Source organism: Puntigrus tetrazona, chromosome 6 (genome assembly GCF_018831695.1).
Source record: "Puntigrus tetrazona isolate hp1 chromosome 6, ASM1883169v1, whole genome shotgun sequence".
In the NCBI taxonomy this organism is placed as follows: Eukaryota; Metazoa; Chordata; class Actinopteri; order Cypriniformes; family Cyprinidae; genus Puntigrus; species Puntigrus tetrazona.
The window spans coordinates 9,024,268-9,045,238 of record NC_056704.1 but is presented as its reverse complement, the minus strand read 5'-3'; the positions used below and the strand labels follow the sequence as shown (position 1 = coordinate 9,045,238).

At 36.8% G+C, this 20,971-nt stretch overlaps 1 protein-coding gene across 3 annotated transcripts in view; it reads right to left on the bottom strand.

Annotated features, from left to right (window-relative positions):
* LOC122346991 (centrosomal protein of 95 kDa-like) overlaps positions 1-10,213 on the bottom strand; it is a 33,636-nt gene extending 23,423 nt beyond the window's left edge. For all 3 annotated transcript variants that reach the window (XM_043241942.1, XM_043241943.1, XM_043241944.1), the window contains exons 1-5: positions 10,042-10,213; positions 9,363-9,491; positions 5,676-5,780; positions 5,350-5,463; positions 5,130-5,208 (exon numbers count right to left, since the gene is read on the bottom strand). In XM_043241942.1, coding sequence (XP_043097877.1) covers positions 5,130-5,208; positions 5,350-5,463; positions 5,676-5,780; positions 9,363-9,491; positions 10,042-10,060 — 446 coding nt within the window. In that variant the 5' untranslated portion in view covers positions 10,061-10,213. The remainder of the gene's footprint in view (positions 1-5,129; positions 5,209-5,349; positions 5,464-5,675; positions 5,781-9,362; positions 9,492-10,041) is intronic.
* Between the last annotated feature and the right edge of the window lie 10,758 nt (positions 10,214-20,971).

Genomic DNA, 20,971 nt, shown 5'->3' with positions numbered 1-20,971 from the left:
TAGATAAAAGGCATGTTTAGAACATTTAACGTTGCTGTCAGGGACTATTTTTTTGTGGAAGAACTGCATTTAACAAACTTGTTTTAAAAGAAAAAATTTCAATACTGTTTCGCATCATGCGTAAAATCACCTTTCAGCTGTGATTTATTCAAGATACAGCACAGCCTCTCATACCTTGACATAAGCCTTGGGCCGGGGGTTAAGTGAAATTAGGCCCCCCAAGAGTAGCCTACATTAAATTACATTTGATTTTATTTATTGAATTTTTGATTTGTGATTATTCAATAGTTAAATAATCTGTACGTATCACTTTATTATTTCCACGTCATTCAGAGTCTTTTTTTCTCCTGAGCTTGTCTTTTTCTGGCTTAGTGCTAGCCAGTCAAAGTGTTAAATTGATAGAATTTTGGGGGTGGATGGGGACAAATTCAGCATGGGGGTTTTGTGGCAGGGCCATCATAAGCTAACTATGGTCTTTCTGGTTATTTCTACTGCACTATATTGGCAGCGACAAAACTTGCAACCATAGTTGCGTTTGGGAAATGCACCTCTTATCATAACAGAATCATAATAGTCTAGGTATGGTATCTTTTTGTCTTAATGAAGTTCGTATTTGAACATCAAAACATCAGCACATTAACATTTTAATATAAAATAACATTACTTGATTAAAGTTTTTGTCTTCTGCGTAAAAAGAGACTCTCCTGGTTATATAATTTTGCTATAAAAATAAGCTTCCGTTTCACAATAACGATAACAGTTTAACATTTACTTTAATAACTTTGATTAATATTTATGTTCAGTAAATGCATCGTCTGCTGCTTTATTTAGCTACTTTTTTCAAAAATTTCCAAATTCATTATGTTTGACATTAAGGGTTTTTTTAATAGACAATGATATAACTGTGGTGACACACAACATGCCATTATGTTAAATATACCCACTTATAAAAACAAGAACATGGTTTTCTTTTTTTTTTATAAAATACCAATGTTATATAGGCTAATTATGCATTCTTATGCAACAACTTGTTTACCATATGATTCATTATTTCAAGCAGAAATATTAATTTATATAAATACATTTAGATTAATCTTTAGGACTACTAAGTGATTCAGTCAAGAGCAGTGAGTGATTAACTTGACTAACATCAGTGATTTGGACAATTGCAATTAAATTAGGTTACTATTCATGACCGAATTCATGGATGCAATGTACTGATACATGTTCTCCCTACCATTTATGTTCACTTAAGACAAAATAGGCTCTGTTTACATAAATGGTTGACAAAACAGACAATTCAACATCATTTTGTGCAAAATTCTCAGCTTGTTCACCATTCAAAAGTACTGTGTATGTACATACTTCAGTGTCTGTGCTCAGAAAGCGCACTAAATTGAGTTCTCTCTTGCATTGTCACATTTATTCATATACCTGCTCTTCTCTTACTCTCTCACACAGTGAGATTTTTGAAAGCGGAAACAACACTCCCCATAACACACAATGTACTAGGTACATCATAAAAAGAATGGCATCTATGTTAACGTTAGTCTGTTTCGTTCTTATTCTGTTTCTCAGTCCATACACCAGATCAGATGGTGGACCAGTACCAAGAGATGCTGACCACAGCCCTGATCATCAACGGAGACCAGAACACCTAGATAAGCTCCAGAGACAGATCATGGGAATCACACATGCACAGACACAAAATTGAACTGGAATTTAAGTATTGGTTCCATCTGGCCAGAGGAGAACTGGCTCCCCAACTGTTTTTTTCTCCATTCTGTCAAAGAAGGAGTTTTGGGTCCTTGCCGCTGTCCCTCTGGCTTGCTTAGTTAGAGAAAATTCATTTCCAGTGATTATCATTGATTTGATTAAAGATCCTACTGAAACTGAGCTGATCTAGACAATGTCTTTGCTTTCAATAAAAGGCCTTTAGCTGAAAAAAAGTGAGTGTTTAATCTGGTCATTACTGACACTCTATTCACCATGTTATACTGCTCGGTGTTTTGACAATATGTATTGTTAAAAGTGATATATAAAAAATACTTATTGCTTGTATTTTATATCCTGATTGTACTTCAATCCTGCATTTTAAAATCTTTATTTGAATGTGGCAATTAATATTTTTTGCTCAACAATATTTCCATTGAAAAATCTCTGACAAAGACCCTTTCCCTATCAGCCAATCTTTGTGTGCATAGTCAGTAAGCATGCTGACATCATCCATAGCAACAAGGTCAACCCTGCACACTAACGACATTGTCTGTTTATTCTAAGCACTCTTTAAATAATTGAGCATGTGATAGCAGGATGGATTCTGAGTAGCTGTCAGTGTTTGTATTGTTTGTCAACTGGAAAAAAAATTAATCTGGAAGTGATTCCAACCATATTTTTCTCTGTGCCTTTGTTGGGGTGTGGATTCTGCTGTTATTTAATACTAAGAACAACTTTTAGAAGTATGTCTTTATCATAACCTTGATAGTTATCATGCCAGGTGTGAATGAACCTTGTCAATCTTTCATCTTTACTCTTATGTCCTCCTTTCTATTTAAACCTTGTAATCATTGGGTAGAAAAGACCGCAAAAGGCAGTGTTGAACTGACTTCTGACATGTTTGTATAGTAACAGGACAAACATGCTGTTTTTGCAAATGCAACACTGATACAATGATGAACAAGTAACAATAACATTTGCAATACCTTATCGATAATTAATTAAACATAATTCTTTAATATACAAATCTCATTGCTGGCAATCTCCACTGTTTTAGACTACGACATCTACAGACTACGACATAACTGTTGAGAAATTGCTAATTATTGCAAGAGAAGCACAAGCAGAAAGCAAAGCTTTAAAACTTGTGCATGTTTTGATTGCAGATTCTAACAGCTCTGAAAAAATCTGGAGCAGTGCCAAAAAGCAAACCAAATTTTCAGGGCAAGCCAAAATTTAAAGTAAGATGCTTGTTGGAAAGGTAAAATGAGTGGACATTTGACCCACATGTAATCACTACTGCAGTATGGGCGGGCAAGGCTACTAAGCTATTATTGGTAATGAATGCATGCAAGCTGTCTCACAAACACACACACAACATATCAGCATAAGAAGCTTTTATTAGTCAGGGAAGGGCTAGTCTCAAAATTATAGATGAAAGATGCAATATAACGCCAGAAGGTGTCAATCATAACTCATTAAATAAATAAGACATTTAATTTTGCCAAAATACATAATACAAAAGATTTATGCTGTATTGATTGTTTACGTTGCTAACAGTGGTTGAGTGTTGATCAGTAATACACAATGTAAAGTGTTATAGCCGTGCTGCATCGTGAATGAAAGACAGCTGTTGATCAATCAGAATCCAGGAATGGAACTATTATATATTTTTTTTCCAGAAAATCAAGTATTTCTCACAGAAAAGTAGTGCATTAACGTTTTTTATAGCATATAAAAAGCAAATTTGACAATGTCACAAAACTGTAAAAATTGGCTGGACAAAATTATTAAGGTTGCCACCTTTCAAAATTGTGGATAAATAAAATTGTTTCAAGCATGTGATGCTCCTTTAAACTCACTTGGGGCAAGTAACAGGTATGGGCAAAATAAAAATCACACCTGAAAGTAGATATAAAGGAGAGAAGTTGACTTTGCCATGTGTGTCTGTGTTTGCCACACTAAGCATGGACAACAGAAAGAGAAGAGAAGAGAACTGTCTGAGGACTTGAGTCAGTGTCAGCGTGAACTATCCGTCAACATTTACCCACTGCGGACACAGAGACAAAAAAAATCCAGACTACAGTTTGCCAAAATGTACTTGAGTAAGCCAAAATCCTTCTGGGCAAACTACTTGTGAACAGATGAGATCAAGATAGGGCTTTTTGGTAAATCATATCACTCTACTGTTTACCGAAAATGGAATGAGGCCTACAAAAGGAAAGAACACAGTACTTATAGTCAAATATGGTGGAGACTGTGTGCAAGGCATCATGAAATCTGAGGATTACCAAAGGATTTTGGGTAACAATGTAGTGCCCAGTGTTAGAAAGATGGGTTTGCATCCGAGATCTTGGGTCTTCCAGCAGGACAATGACCCCAAACATACTTCAAAAAGCACCCAGAAATGGATGGCAACAAAGCGCTGGAGAGTTCTGAAGTGCAGATCTAAATCCCATTGAATACCTGTGGAGGGATCTTAAAATTGCTGTTGGGAAAAGGCACCCTTCCGATATGAGAGACCTAGAGCACAAGAGTGGTCCAAAAATCCGGAAGAGAGGTGTAAGAAGCTTATTGATGGTTTTAAGAAGCAGCTGATTTCACTTATTGTGCAACCAAGTATTACATTTTGTATATTAATAATAATTTTGTCCAGCTCATTTTTGGAGTTTTGTGTGACAATGTCAAATTTGCTTTTTCCTCTCCCTTTTTTTGTGTTCCAATACACACAAAGGAAATAAACATGATGTGATCAACTATAGCCGAGTGCTATAGTTGGCTGCGTAAAAGCATGTAAAAGTGTCAGAGAAAGACACTACAAGCAACGACAGCGAGAGACCCTTTTGCACTGCATGTCATGTCTCCAATGGGTTGAGAAAGTGTTTTGTTGTTGCTGGCTGATGACCATTGCATGTATTTAAATGATTAGTAAATAAACTGCAGACCTTTATGTTTTCTAACACACGCAAAAGTTTTGATATAAATGTGTGGGGATGCAGACGATTTATTGAAAAAAAAATAAAAATACATCCCCACCTTTGGGATTAATTTCGATATGCCAATCAATTTATTGTCCATTTATCATATTGCAAACAATAAAAAATAAACTTTACTTAGTCTTCATACAAATTTCTTTTTTTTTATTTCAAGAAAAACTGTTATGGGTCACGGTATGCTCAACATAGCACAGTCAAAAAGTTTGGCTGATCTTCCATTGTGCCACAGGTCACTTATCAATACTACTTAAATACACTAAAAACAAAAAGCCCTCTAGTGCCAAAAAACAAAATTACAACTCTATATAATGGCTCCAACAGATCTCAGGCGAGTCTGTGTGGTAGACCAAGCTCTCTTTAGAAAAGCAGAAAGTTCAGAAAGTAAATCCCTCAATTATCTATGTGTGTAAGACTTACTGAATGGTCTGCGTCTCGTTCGTGTCTTGCTTTTGAGGCTGAAATGTTGCATTGGCAACACTGGTCTTTCCATCGAGCCCTGAAAGTGTGCATGAAGACAACATGACACAAAATTATTAATCAGCAGCAGCAGCCCATAAATAAGGAATACCAGTCATTTCTGTTCAAATAATGAGCACTGGCAAACAGAAGGTTGTTCTATCAGACAGATTTAAATCACCTTTATGTTGGGGATCCTCGTCACTCTGCTGTTCTACAAGGTAGTCCAAAAGACCATCAAAAATCTCCAACAGGTTTCTGATAGATTCCTTTTCTCCTCTAACTATATTCTCACCTACATACAGAAAGCATGTGTTATGTGCATGAAGCGTAACTGTAAAAAGAGCTAGTCAATGAAAGTTTGTATACCATGTACTCTTACTGCTCTCAACAGGCATATTTAAAATTGTAATAGTAAAATAGACACTTTTTACATAACTTTGCATCATTCATTCTCCAATGAAGAGACCACGTGAAGAGAGATTGACGCAAGGAAACATGACCAACCTGTGATGTGAGATAAACTAATCTGAAGGTAGTCTAAGGCCAGTGAATCAATAACAGACTGCACATTGTGGATGTCATCTTCCTGACGCTCAACAGGTACATAATCTGTGGAAGAAAAGACCCAACAAATGATAATCATGATACAAACAGGTTACAATCTCTCTGTAATAACCAAGCTGAGGCACAAACAGTCGACTGATTCAGTCTGTGTAGGTCCAGTTGGGTGGATAACACCAAATGGTTTTGTTAATGTTATAAAAAAAAAAAAAAAAAAAAGTAAAACATACAATATACATATGTGTGTGTGTGTATTTATTTTTTTGACAGTACATTGAAGCATTTAAAACAACTAGAAATAAACTATATATCAATAGCAGTGTCATGTGTAAACCCTGGTCTAAAGTTGTAAATGGGCAAAAAAAGAAAAATGAAACAATATATTAATGAATAAATTAGTATACAGATAATTATTTAATATAGTGTCATCTTTTGATATTTTTTCTTCATTTAAGCTTTAAATCAAAACATACTAATTTTATGACATTACAGTTTTATTTAATCACAAACAATCTAATATGTTTTTCTGTAGGCTATTTTACTTTTTATTTAATTAGAAGTAGGCCAACTGAATTGTTGCAATTAAGCCACACTGGAGGGTTTGAGAATCAAGCGCCTTTTTAAGGTGATGCCAAAGCATCTCAACAGGATTCAGGTCAGGATTTTGACTAGGCTGCTCCAACGTTTTCATTTTGTTTTTCTTTAGCCATTCAGAGGTGGACTTGCTGATGTGTTTTGGATCATTTTCCTGCTGGCGGGGTTTTGAGTACCTTCACCCATAGTTTCAACAAGAACGCAAATATAAGCAGGATATAGTTGCTATGTTTGCCCCTGAGGTTACAAGTGAGGCAGCATTTGTTTTAAACTCAACAGCTTTTGAGGATCTTTTGGTCTACTTCACTTTGCCAGGCAGGTCCTATTTGAGTTATTTCTTCATTGCGATCAGGTGTGGCAGTAATCAGGCTTGGGTGTGGCTAGAGATATTAAATGAACTCAGGTATGATAAACCACAGTTAGGTTTTACCGGTTGGGAAGCAAACACTTTTTTCACACAGGACCATGTGAGTATGAATTTGTTTGATGATCTGAAACATTGAAGTCAATGTTTCAGATCATCAAACAATTCAGGAAGGGGGCCAACACTACTGGATGAAGGTTTCTCTCATATATCCTTTTCAAGTGTCTCAGTTTGAATGATAAATATTTACCATTGATAGCTTTAATATAGAGAGCTAACTCATCTCATGCAGGTCTAGTTTGCCATTGGCTGTAGTTTGTACGGTATGTTTGAGAGCAGCTTTTTCGTCTGAGTTGGTTGGTGAGTTGATTGGAGTCGGCTTGGTGTGTCCCAGCCTTAAGCCTCGCCCACTCCTGACAGCAGAACGGATTTTTGGACTTTCTAACATTTATAGATGAAAAATATACTTCTGACATATCAGTTATGCACTGAGCAAAACACAACGTCTCTAATGCATTAAACGGCAAATATATTTGCTGTTTCTCATGGTGGATCAATTTGATCTATGATCAACTTAAAGTCTGCTTAAAAATAAATGTGGACAAATTAGTGAGATTATGTGAACTTATTTTTTTATTGTTGTTGTGATATGTTAATGAAAGTACTCTCTTGAGAAACAGGTTAGAGAGAAGAAATACTGATATATAAAATACTGGTTGATTTCTAAATAAAAAGTATAGCGTCTCTCGACCCTGCCTGTTTCAAACATGTCTATGAATAAAGCCCTGCGAATGGATCCGCACATCTCAGACCCCTCATTCATCACAATTATATTACAAAGAACAGCAGTATGTTTGCCGACAAGGCTGAAAGGAAAAATACATGCAAGTCCGAGCCAAATGTTTAATGTAATGATTGTTTCTCTTGTTTTACAAGTTTGTTGTTTATTCATTTGGAACGTTACTTTTTGTTTTGGTTTGAATGCATGTCTTTAAATTATCTTAATATTTCTTTATATAACTAAAATATTCATATGAATATATTAGTTATATACACATGAGCCTGGTTTCTCCCATGTTTTTTTTTTTGGTTCCTTGCTGCTGTCACTTCTGTCTTGCTAAATTGGGGACACTTAATCTCTAGTGATTATTGTCAAATTGATTATAGAGATCACCTCTGAATTTAATAACAAATTGTTCAATCTCGTCGCTATTTATCATTGTACCCTCTTATTTTATACTGTTCAGTGCTTTGATTTGATTGTTTGTTTTTTGTAATAAAGCTCAGTACTGCTTTACATGGATTTTTTGAATCCAGTACCTATTTTAAAAAAAGTGTTTGCACTGCATCATGGTATTGCGGCAGAAAGGTGGGGTACTCACATTACATTTTAATACAGTTTCAGTAACATATGGAATGACTAAGATTGAATTTAGATGATAAATTATTATTTGTTGACATTGTTTATATCAAAATTAAACTTTCTCCTTTGGCATGTTGGCTAATTTAATAACCACCATTTCTGTCCTTCGTTGATACGTAATGTCCTATGTTGTATATGTAGTTACATTTTAACATAATTAAGACCATGTAAACAGAGATTTTTGATTAGCTTAATCTGACTAAAGTAATACTCAAAGTAAACAGAAATCGAATTAAGATGTGGAGTATTCCTAGTTTAGTCGTATTATCAAAGTGCAGTATAAACATGTACACAACGTAACCACACTATTACCATCGTGTAGGACATTTTGATGCTTTTTGAGCCAGAACAAACACGGCAGTGGTCAACTATTTGCAAACACAGCAAACAAAAGAATGTGGCTTTAAAAAAAAGGATGTGCAAAAGTAAAGCTGTGATCAAGATATAAAAGTGGAGGACTGCCCTCCCGCTTGATCGCACTCTGCCTCAAACTGTTTCTGTATGGCTGTCTGACCTTCTTTACAAAGAATAAACTCTTTAAGACAATTTATTGAGTTTGTTTCTCACATGGTAAGAGTTGAATCAAAATCACCACGATACAGTCAATGTGTGAATGGTGAGTGGAAACACTATTTTGTACTTGCTCTTTTGTACTAACAAGCCTGCTGTGGTATGGCCGACTGAAAGCATCGTTTCTCTGCCACTCATGGCACAGAAACAGGAACATGAAAGAAATATTCTAAAAGCCATTTATGTGAAAATAATACCGTCTCATTTAAATTAAAATAAATAATTAAATTACTGATGTCCATGTAAACATAATCCTTGTGATCCCAACACATTCTAAGCTATAGCTTCAGAAATAAGACGGACCAAGAAATTGGCAAGAAAACACTACAGATCCCAAGTATAAGTACAGTCACTTAAATTAACGGAGGGAAATTATTACTTTTCAGTAAGAACTTGAACATAATTGGTCCATTATAATAGCATATACACATTTCTGCAACCAGGAAATCTTAGGTTTTTGTTTGCTTCAATACTGCTTTAGAGGTAATACATGGTTTCTTTTAGATTTAGAGAAGCTGCGATTTACATTGCAGTGAGTTTTTCCACCAATTGCATAAACTTAAAAGTAGAGATGAGAATATACTGGCAACTTTGAAATCTGTTCATTCTTATTGTTGTAGTGCAAAAACACAAAACCTTTCGGACAGATATTTGCATAGAGCTGAAGCAACATTTATACCTGGTACTTTCTCTCCCAGGATCGCCTCATACAAAGCCACAAACACATTTGCATCACACTCCGACATCCTTTCCAGCCTCAGGTTAATGTGACATTTCAACAAAACATTGTTTGCCACGTCCACCCAATCTACACAAAAACAGTACATAAGACAATGTAAACACAGTGTTTCAGCAATAAAAACATTCTCTCACACCTACTACACAAATGCTAAACCAAGCATACAGCATGATATCATTTACTTAAGGGTTCTAGGTTATGTGTAGTTTTGAAGTTAACTTTGGCGCTCTAAAGCGCGCCGTTCAGCCTCTTAGACAAAGAGAGTTTTTAAGGAACTCAGCTTTCAAGAAAAGAAGAAGTCTTTCAAGTTTGCTTGTTTCAGTCTTTGGTTATACACTTAGACACTAATGTTATGTTAAACAATTTATAATAATTTAACCGATTATCTTTTTATGAGCACAAGCATGTTTTATATTTAACGGTATATCAATTATTGTAGCTTACCCACCCTGGGTCTAATACTAAATTACGGTTTACAGACTGCATTTTACAACTGCAGTTCTTTTGAATATGATTTCCATCATTAGAATACACAGCCATAACATGTAAGCAATGACGTAGCTTAACTAACTAGCATGCGGCTAACTCAAATACATCAACCCCAGAAGCACAAACTCACCGCTGTCTTTGGGTCCCATCGAGCAGATTTTACACTTAAGAATAGTAAGACTTTAAGGATTATAAGACTTTAATTCACAGTTTACTAACCGAACCACTTGAGTTGTGAGAACGAAACTGACAGAGAACACAATGTTTGAATAACTTAAACAGCAACAGGGGTTTAAAACCTTATAGCGCTCTCATTGGCTGAGACTCTATTGACGTATGTGGATTTGTCATTGCGGTCAAGCCAGCCGCAGTTTCAAAATACAAGCCTGCTGCACTGGTAGAGGTCAAAATAGGTGTAGACCCTGTCATAATGTTACTGCATAAACAGTACTGCATAATATGTAATTTAAGCCTAAAAACACCATGAAGCGATGTCAGAATATTAATTTATTGATATATATATTTTTTTGACTACACTTTAAATTTAACATTGATTTTAATGTCTGTGAATACATTATTTTTTGCACATTAACATTTGTATTGTGCATATATTAATACATAATTTATTGGTTATTAATTCCTGTAACAATCTTAATTATTATATATAATTTATTGACTATTATTATTATTATTTCATATTAATATATTATGGGTTGTTTAATAGCTTGTCAGTGATCTAAATGTTATCGCTGTTTTTGTAGTTTGTAAATGTTTTTTTTTTTCTAAATTCCATAGTGTGTCATCACTTATTTTAAACACCAAATGATAATGTTTTTACTAGCCAGGCCTGGGGTTAGGATCTTATCTCATCGGGGCCCAGCCAGGCTCAGCCAAAAGATCAACCAGAGACCTCCCATGATCCCACCACCTCTGGGTGGACCATAAGGGGCCGATGCAGTATGTCACCTTACTGGGAGGGAAGGAACCTAGATAGTGTGGGAGGTTGAGAGGTACTGACTAGAGATATTTGGGCTCACCTCCATGCACAGCTTGGGCTCTGGAACCCATCTCTTCAAAAAGAGCTGGACCCTCCACTACTCTGGTGTTGCCCACGATGAGAGGGCGGGCTGGTTTGAGCTTGCTCATAGCAACCCTTGAAGAGTGGCTTGTCCCCTTCAGGTTGGTGGAGAGCTCCTGCCTCAGGTGGAGGAGTTTAAGTATCTCGGGGTCTTGTTCACGAGTGAGGAAAGGATTGACAGGACAGACAGATTGGTGCGGCTTCTGCAGTAATGTGGTCATTACATTTCAATGTACTGGTCCGTCGTGGGTAAGAAGGAGCTGAGCTGCAAGGCAAAGCTCTCGATTTACGGGTTGACCTACATTCCTACTCTCACCTATGGTCATGACTGAAAAGGATGAGATCCCGGATGCAAGTGGCCAAATGAGTTTCCTCTGCAGAGTGGCTAGGCGCTCCCTTAAAGATAGGGTGAGTAGCTCAGTCACTTGGGAGAAGCTTGGAGTAGACCCGCTGCTCCTTCACATCAAGAGAGGGGATCCACAAAAGTCATACAGGTCTGAAATAACAACTGTATCGTTAAAACAGAGAATTCATTATTTGTTCTGCAACAATTAATGCATAAAGCATAATTTATACTTTATAATCTGCCTGTTAAAGCATTTGTATTGTGCTAGAAATCATGCTCCACTGATGTTCTGTCAATAATGGGGATATGTGACATTTAGCATTGTTTGTGTATTTGCAGCAACTAGGGCTGGTAATTTAATTAGATTCATTAATTATAGAGGAAAATAATGCATTAAAATTATTAGCATTTAACACACTTGTCCCACAACAGAACTATCTGACATTTAATTGATAACAAATATGAGGCAGTGAGAAGAAACTGAAAGTAGAACTGAGTTCATAGAATTGTCTGCTCCATGTGATCAACTTACTTGTTTGAGATTGATTTTATATATATATATATATATATATATATATATATATATATATATATATATATATATATATATGTATAATTGATATATATTTATAATACAATATATATTGTATTAAATAAATCAAGTAATTGTTTCGTAAATAAAGATAAATAAATCAAGAGATATTACAAGTCATGACTTGTCATTAGCAAGCAATGAACAGTTTGTAGGTGATTTGAGTATTCCGGTACAGTTGAGACAATTCATTATTTGTTCTTTACCAATTAATATGTAAAGCATAGTCATTTATATTTTATAATCTTGTTATTGAAGCTGTTTAAACCTTTGTATTGTGCTAGAGATTATGTTCTATTGACAAGCTGTCAATAATGGTGATTTTTGATAATTTAGTATTGTTTGTGTATTTGCAGCCACACAAATATTCCAAGAGTGTAACCTCTATGCTGCAGCTACTATACTGTCTAATGCATGTCTGTGCTGCTGAAGAAGATTTAAATTCAAACTGATTCCTGCCTCCTGTCCTACATTCTGACAGACATTACAGGAGGAAAACTATAGCCCCCAAGTGCCTGTGGATCCTTGAAACAAAGTGAGACATGCAAAATGTGCAGAGCAAGGGGGTCCCGAGGACCAACATTATGAATCATTAAGATCGGAATTGGAAAGTGACATTAATTTGCAACCCAGAAGCCCAGTAATTTGTGCACTAGTCTAACAAACAAATAAACTTGGCTTGAGCAAACCAACCTACTGATCTACTGTTTAAACCTGGGCCCGTTCACACAGCAGCAGAATATGGTTGTCAGTCCTGTCAGTCCTGTCAGTCCAAAGATGATGACGTCTATAAAACTGAAAGTCTTATCACTTTCTGACACAACACAAATCTATCTTCAAAACTTCATTAACCGACAGCACCTTTTAAATTTGGGTGAAAAACGAAGAAATTGAACACAAAACTGATGGGAGCGGCTCCGGTGGAAAAGTGACAGGATAAAATGTTAAGATGACACTCAGCTTATTACTCCTTTACTGTAAGTTACCCAAAACACACATGAAAACACAACACAGTGCTGTTTCGTTCACACAGTGCTTGTGTTCTGGGAATGCAGTTGTGAGTCCTTAAAATTTACAGGTGTGAGTTGAGTTACAGAATAACCCGCAAATAACCAAACTGTGTATGAATATAACAGTATTAAGGACTCAAAAACAGGATTGACAGCCGTATTCTGCTGCTGTGTGAACGCAGTCATATTATTGAAATCCAACTCCCTGAAATCCGTCTTAAACTTATTCTTATTAAAGGGAACCCTGGGTAGACTTGTATAGCTTAATATAACATAAATAATGTTTCTTACTGAAATATGTAGAAGAAAACTTATGAATGGTTTATGTTATTAAAAAAATCACCTTATTTTGAACTGTGGGGGGAACTATTATTCTGATGCAGTAAAATGGTTGCACTCGGTGAGCTACACAACTGATATGATGGCCACAGCATAAAAGAGTTAACAGAACACGATGCATATAAGAATAGGCTTAAACCAATTTGTTACGCCAAGCCAGCAGAGGGAGCGCATACCTCTGGATGACCTGTGATCGCTTCCTCTGCTGCTACTTACTGTTTTGGGACTATAAATTCTGAAGCAGGCCCCTCACCTGCATGTTGCATTGTTTGTTGTAGTTAGCATAGCCTTGTTCTTCCTTTGTTATAGATTCTTTGGTTTTGACCCTGCCTGTCTTTGATTCTTTGATTATTTGTTGCTTGACCCAACCTCTGCCTGTTTTTGGATTTTGTTGTTGCCTTGCCTCTTATACTCCTGTTTGCTGTGTTTCGACATCTGCCTGCTTTGACCATGAAAGACCCCTCAATCGTAACACAACTGCTGTACGATAATTATTTTCCCCTACAAGAAGTCTAAATGCCCTGGATATTGAGGGAAATCCACAATGAGAAATTCCTCCAGTGGCACCACCGTAATAATAAGGGATGGCATAGCTTTTCTTGTCTCAGCCGTTTCTTAGCTCTTTCAAGTAGCTTTGGTCTACTAAAAGAGTCAAAGGCTTCAGAGATAAAGTGTAGAGGACAAAGAAACTTTAGGACTCCTCTTTAGGAAGTTTTATTTATCTACAGTCATCTTCCCATTATTTTGTCTGACATCTTTGTCTTACACTAGGACCAGCATAAACCAATATCCCAGCTTTAAAACGTACCTAACTAGCAAATGCTGTTTTATTTAGCAAGGTTAGACTGTTAAAATGCTGTACAAAGTTTTCTAAGTTACACACTTGGAATTGAAAATAGCTGATGGGGTGTGGGTTAAAGCCACCTTAACTTGTTAGCATCAGACTAGCTCAGGTTAAGTGCGTTTGAGAGGAGTAAAAAATTTAGTTTGAAGCGACAAGCTTTGCTCATCATCCTTTGCCAATTATCTTCCATTATTCTCTTCAAGTATTCATCTGTCACGTGGGATGGGGGCATATGCACATTTTCAGGTTTCTCCAGATATATTTGATTCAATTAATTCAATTTTGTTCAATCCCAGAACATTCACAATAACATTTACAGAGTTGCGTAAAATACATTTTTGCTAAAAACCTTCCGAACCTTGTTCTGTTGGAAGATGAACCTTATGAGGTCTTATGCCCCTGTTCTAGTCTGTGAATTTGCTCCTGAGCCCACTTAAGCCAATCCATCCACTCCAAAGCCCACTCATGTCCATGAGTCTGCTCCAGAACCTCTAGAGGTATTGGCCCATGCTGTAGATCCTCTAGAGGTATCTCCAGTGGCTGCAGACCCCTCATAGATCCTCCAGCAGTAATGGAGCACCACTGGGGCCTCAGAGACGGTCCAATTGCTGTCATGGAAGCTACCGTTGAGCCGTCATCCTGTCCCATCACAGCTATGGGGGCTGTTTCTGAACACCCTCATCCTGCCCTGTCCTGACCATGGAGGCCTTTTTCAAGCCCTCATCCTGCCCTGTCCCGGTCATGGAGGCCATCTTCAAACTCTCACCTTGCCCTTTCACAGCCATGCGGGTTGCCATTGAATCCTCATCCTGCCCAGTCACGCCTATGGAGGCCGTCTTCAAGCCCTCGTGCTGCCTTGCCCTTGCCATGGAGGCCATCTTTGAATCCCCATCCTGCCCTGTCACGGCCATGCAGGCTGCCATTGAATCCTCGTCCTGCCCTGTCATGACTATGGAGGCCATTTCTGAGTCCTCATCCTGCCCTGTCATGCATATAGAGGCCATTTCAGAATCCTCGTCCTGCCGTGTTAAGCCACCTGCAATCTTGCAGACTGTACTGTCTTGGCCACAGAGGACGATGTTAACCTCTCTGTGCTTTCTATTACAGTCCCACTAGCTCTGCCCTGACCACCCTGGTGGGTTTCTGTATCGTCTGCCCTGACCTGGAGGGTGTTAGATCTGCCTGCTCCATCCTGGAGGGCTTTTGCTCTGCCCTTACTAAATAAAAGTAGTACTTTATATAATTTCTTTCCCCAAAAAAATTATAATGACTCCAAGCTTTTCAGTGGTAGAGTGTATAATGTTACAGAAGCTTTTTATTTAAGATAAATGTTGATCTTTGTATCATCATAGAAACTGTTTAAAATATTTAGAATAAAAATGACTATTTATATTAGAATGATTGCTTAAGGATCATGTGACAAAGACTGGATTTATGACGCTGAAAATTCAGCTTTGAAATCACAGGAATAAACTACACTTTAAAACATTCAAACAGAAAGCAGTTATGTTTAAATAGTAAAGATATATCACAATATTACTGCTTTTGCTGTATTCTAGATCAAACAAATGCACGCTTGGTTAGAAGAAATTACTTTAAAAACAAAAAAACTTGTTCAAAAAATTTTGGCTGATTGTCATGAACTTGTCTGTGGCTGATTGTCTGTGGCTCTCTCCTGTGGCTCTCTCCTACGGCCACTGGAGGGAACCTTCTCCTGAGTATTGACTCAACCATGTTTTGGGAACTACAGTTCCCATCATGCCTTGTCCTCGAGACTACCTGAGAGATTACCTGCCCAGGTGCTCCTCATTATCTCTCCTAATTAAACACTGTTCACATTCCTCTCGTTGCAAAGTCTATCCTTGCCAGGGCTGATAATTCTGAGCGTTATAATCCCTCTGCTGACTCCTTCAGGATCCTTGGATCGCCCATTGTTTTTCTGATTGTTGCCTATACTCTCTGACCTTGAATATATCACTGCCCGCCCTGACCATTGCCTGGTATCGTTTATGACCCTCTCTTTGTCTCCTATATTCCTGTCGCTGTTGCTGATTCTCTGCCTGTCTGACCTTCCTCAATAAAAGCTCACAAATTGATCCAAACGTCTCTGACTCTTACACTGATAGTGTACTAATAATTTTGCTTTTCAGTATGTGTATGTTTTGCCATGATGCAAAGTCCCCAGGGGACTTGTGGGGACCTTTGTTTTCAACTAGTGCATCCAAGATTTAAGATTTGTAATTTTTATTATGAAAAAGAAATAAAAAAAGAATATTATCAGAACTAAAGCTCTTGAGTTATTGAGATTTTTGGGGGGCCGTGGTGGTATAATAATGGTTTACAGGGCTGTTACATTGCAATTAGATTTTTTTTGTTACAGGTAAAAGTGTTTAAATTAACTGAAAATAAACTCTATAGTACTGATACTGTAAATACAAATACAATTAAGACATAAGTGTACTGTAAATCAATATATGCTACTGTAAATACAAATACAGTAAAGACATTTGTACTTTAAATTACAGTAAACTGACCCAATTTTGCAAAGCTGATTCAATCAATCAATCAATCATTTTTATTTATATAGCGCTTTTAACAACACAGGTTGCATCAAAGCACAATTCTCAATTGTCATCAGAAGAAATTACGTTCTGCAATTGCATGGTGCCTAAACACACATATCTCTGCCTGGTGTATGTGTCATGTTCTCATTGGTTCTCTTGTTCATTGTGTCATGTTCCAATTGGTTTGTTCTTGTCATTAAATGGTCATAGTTTTGTATAAGAATCCCCATTGTTGATCTTGCCTTTTGTTGTGTATTAATGTTGTAACTGCTGTTGGTGAGTCTTATATCTATGTTCAAATCAATTATTTTTCATGCCAAGTCTGTTCACGGTAAGTCAAGTCAAGCCATGGTCAGGTCAAGTCTTCATTTGTTTGTATGTTGGATTTTGTATAGCACTTTTGTGAATTAAAGCTGCACTTGGGTTCTTAAATGCTCGCCTTCAGAGAAAACATTACAGTTTGTGATGATTGTGTATGTATGTGCTTGTTTATATGATTTTATTAGAAGTAACGTGGATGCAGAGGCAGAGTTGGAATCCATGTGCAGTAGTTTATTCAGTACTGATGCAACAAACAGATAAGGGCAGTCAACAGGCAGTGGGTCAAAACCAAAGTAGAAGTCCAATCCGTCAACGTACAACAGGAAAATCCAAAAGGGCAAAGTAAGTAAACATGCAAAGGGCCCAAACCCGAATCTCAATCCAAACAGGAAAACAGAGCAATAGAAATCCACTAAATCGATAAACAGAGAAAACGCTCTGTAAGGCAGGGTTAACTGGCAATACTTTCCATCGAGTGTATAAGGCGCCTTTGGTTATAAAGCCCTCTAACAGGAAATGGATCTACAGTACACGGGTGATGGCTCGCTCTGCTGGTTGAATGTTACATTAGAACACAAATTTGTATAATTACATGGGACTTAAAGTGATAAGAAAAAACTAAATGTAGGAAGTTTATTTCCATAGGTATGTTTAGGGGATGATACAGTAGAAAATATATTAAATATTGTAACAGATGCAGACTCACACACAGAAGGTAAGTAGAAATGTTAACAAGGTTTATTTAGCACAGATGAACATCAAAGGAACTTTGTTGCCAAACAGGTCAGTATCCCGTAAACAGATGGATACGAGACAGACGATATAACTGAATTGATCACAGTTCTTATGTTTTCCAGGCAACCCAGAGTCAAAGGGGATGCAGGAAGCATGCACCACACCACAGATGACGAAGACAGGATCAAAGGAGACAACAAGGAGCTAACGTGAACACAACAGGTACGTACATAGTTGAGTATTTCAAATAGTCTTTCACTGAGAGTGTAGGAAAGAGTCTGAATCATCTGTACAAGCTCGGACACTGAGTGAGCTGTGGTGTGTGCTTATATAGTACTGGTGCTGATTGAATAATTAAGTGCAGGTGTGGCAGATTAGTACTCAGGTGACAGGGATCGTTGGGATTGGGTGGTGGCAAAAGTTGGCAGATCCGTGACAAATATAATGTGTAAATTTTCATTTTAATTCAAATATAAAAATAAAATAATATAAATTAAGATGAATTGAATTATGTCTATAGAAGGCTTCCAGAAAATATGACAATGACATGTCCTGACATGATTGGAACATTGCTGGTTCCTGTCACGACGTCACTGCTTCGTCAGCCGATCCTGCCACCTCCTCATGATCTCAATCACCTGAATACTAATCACCCACATCCCTTTAAAACACGCTCACTCCATTCAGTTGGTGGTGGATTGCAAGGTTTCATACATCCTGGCTTGGTTGTCCATGTCTGTGATCATCCTTTAAGTTAAGACTTTCTCTATTGAAGTTTATAGTTGAAGAGTCCTCTCAGTCCTTGAGTTTGTTTGACAGCCTTGTTTAATTAAAGTTGACTTCTGTATTTGAATTCAGAGTTTGTCTTCTTGATCAGAGCATAAATGACGGTTCCTCACATATGTATGTATATATATGTTAAAATTCTTTATTCTGTCGTAGCTCATTTTTCTAGTGCACCCACTGTTTTATGGTGCTCAAATCTCCTGCACCTACCTTATTTTGTTTATCTTCAGGTTAGGTAAAGTAAGTCGAGTCTGTCCTATCGCTCATAAGCATTTAGTCATACTCACAAGACAGGTCACAGAAGACTTCTTTGTAGTCTGTTCTGCTCAGATCTTTGGGCAGGTGAGCGTATTGGTTATAATAAGATTTAGTTTTATTATATATATAGGTTAAATACATTACAAATAAAATACTAATATAAAATAGAAATAAAAACAAAGTTGTATAATCTGCGAGCTCGGTCGTTTGGAGGCGTCGTGGCGAGGCTGTCTGGCAACTTCAAAGGTCTTACTAATACATATTTTATCTTTGGCTATACTTTACCTAAATGCTACATATATCATACCTAATGTCTTTTCTCAATAAACTACTTTTACACATGATGCTATGGTGGTCTTTCTTTCTACTATTCAGGAAAAAGAAAATAATACCATGTGTACTGTGTGTCTTATAAATACTTATCAAATAAAAGAATACAATATTCTGTGTGGTCTCTTCTTCTTGATAAATCAGTAACACATCACAACGTGTTCACAATACAAGGTATCACTCAAATAAACAAGGCAAACTTACAAAATTGGGAAAACTTCCCGTATTCCTCAACACCCCAGTCTTGGAAGTTTGCTCTAGTCTTTACTCTCTTATCTTAAAGTTTATGTATGGAACATAACACATTTATCTCTCATTGGTTTTCTATTGTTAATTTCACGACAGCATGCCCCAATTTTAAATGTCTCTTAGAGTCTTCACAAATTAACGTGCGGCCTCTTCCATTGATTAGACGTTTGGCTTTTGACTAATCGTTGAAATGATGGATCTGGGATAGAATCCCTGCCCATAGGCCGTCTTCATCATTTTGAAACTCTGTTCGGACACTTGTGTTTGGGGAGATTATTCTGTCATCTCCAGTGATGCCAATGTTTTTGTCTATAAAATAAAATATTCCTTCAAATTTTACCAATCGTATAACATTGTTGTTATATTTACCATGTAACTGATGTATTGAAAGCATATCATCTTTTAGCCAATCCTTAGGAGCACTTAAGTCATTGTATAAATCTCTGACTCCTCTCTTTCATCATCATCACTGTACCAGATAATCGTTTTGATTCTCTTAAAGCAATTTTTGCACAAGTCACCCATAACAAATCCAGCTTTTTGAATATATAACACCTGATGCCAAGTCATACATTCGTCCTCTCTAACAGTGATCCAGTAACTCCAGATATCGTGACAGTTGGCCTTTTGCTGTTTGTCTAAGTTCCTATAAATAAAGCATATTTTTGAATATTTTTATTCCATCAATTGCAAATTTTACTTTTTCTTAAGTATGTTGTTCACATACTATTACCAAATAGCAGTATATATATATATAAACATACATTTCTTGATAATATAAAAAGATAGCGATTACCAGTAAGTCGAAATGGTCAAGTGTATCCAGTTTCCAGCAACCTCTGTGTCGGACATCTCATCTGGTCAATGTTAGAGTTCTTCGGTCCAACCTTCTAAACGCATGTGACTTGATATGACTTTACAACACCAATCTTATCAGGTACATGACGTGTTGAATGTAAATTACTAATAGGGGGTTGACTTTCACCTCTCCTACATTTTCTAGCGGATCTACAGATCATCCTAAGGAGTGTTATAATTAGCAGGAGTAATCCTGTCGCAATGATTAATATCATACGAAAATTATATATTATACACATATTATCCATCTCAAGGTTCTGTAGGTGCTTGCTGAGAATTAAGATTTTTTCAGTAACTTTCTTGTTCATTATAGACCATATGCTTTTAGATTCCTGTAGGTTGCCCCTTTCTTGGAAATTCTGTCGTTTAGCCAGCATAAAATATAGTGGAAGCGAAGGCATACATTGCCCATTTTCCTGAATGTTACAATTCATCATCACAGCAGCAAATACATTCATATCAGTCTTAATGGGTTCAGACAACAGTCTACTAATGCCTTGGTTAATATCATTCCTTCTCTCATTCTTATTTGTTGCTACATCTTGCAACAGATCAAATAACCTAAACTGTATTACCATTTGATCAGTTTCAGCAAACCCGTCTGTTATCAACCTTTTCCAAAACAGTGGCTCTTTTAAAATAGTTTGAATCATTACTCCTTTTAAATCCCTGTCTGTTTAAAGACACTAACCAATGCCTGCCTTTAACATTTGAAGCTGCTCCTGCTCTTTGGCTATAAATTTTCTCACA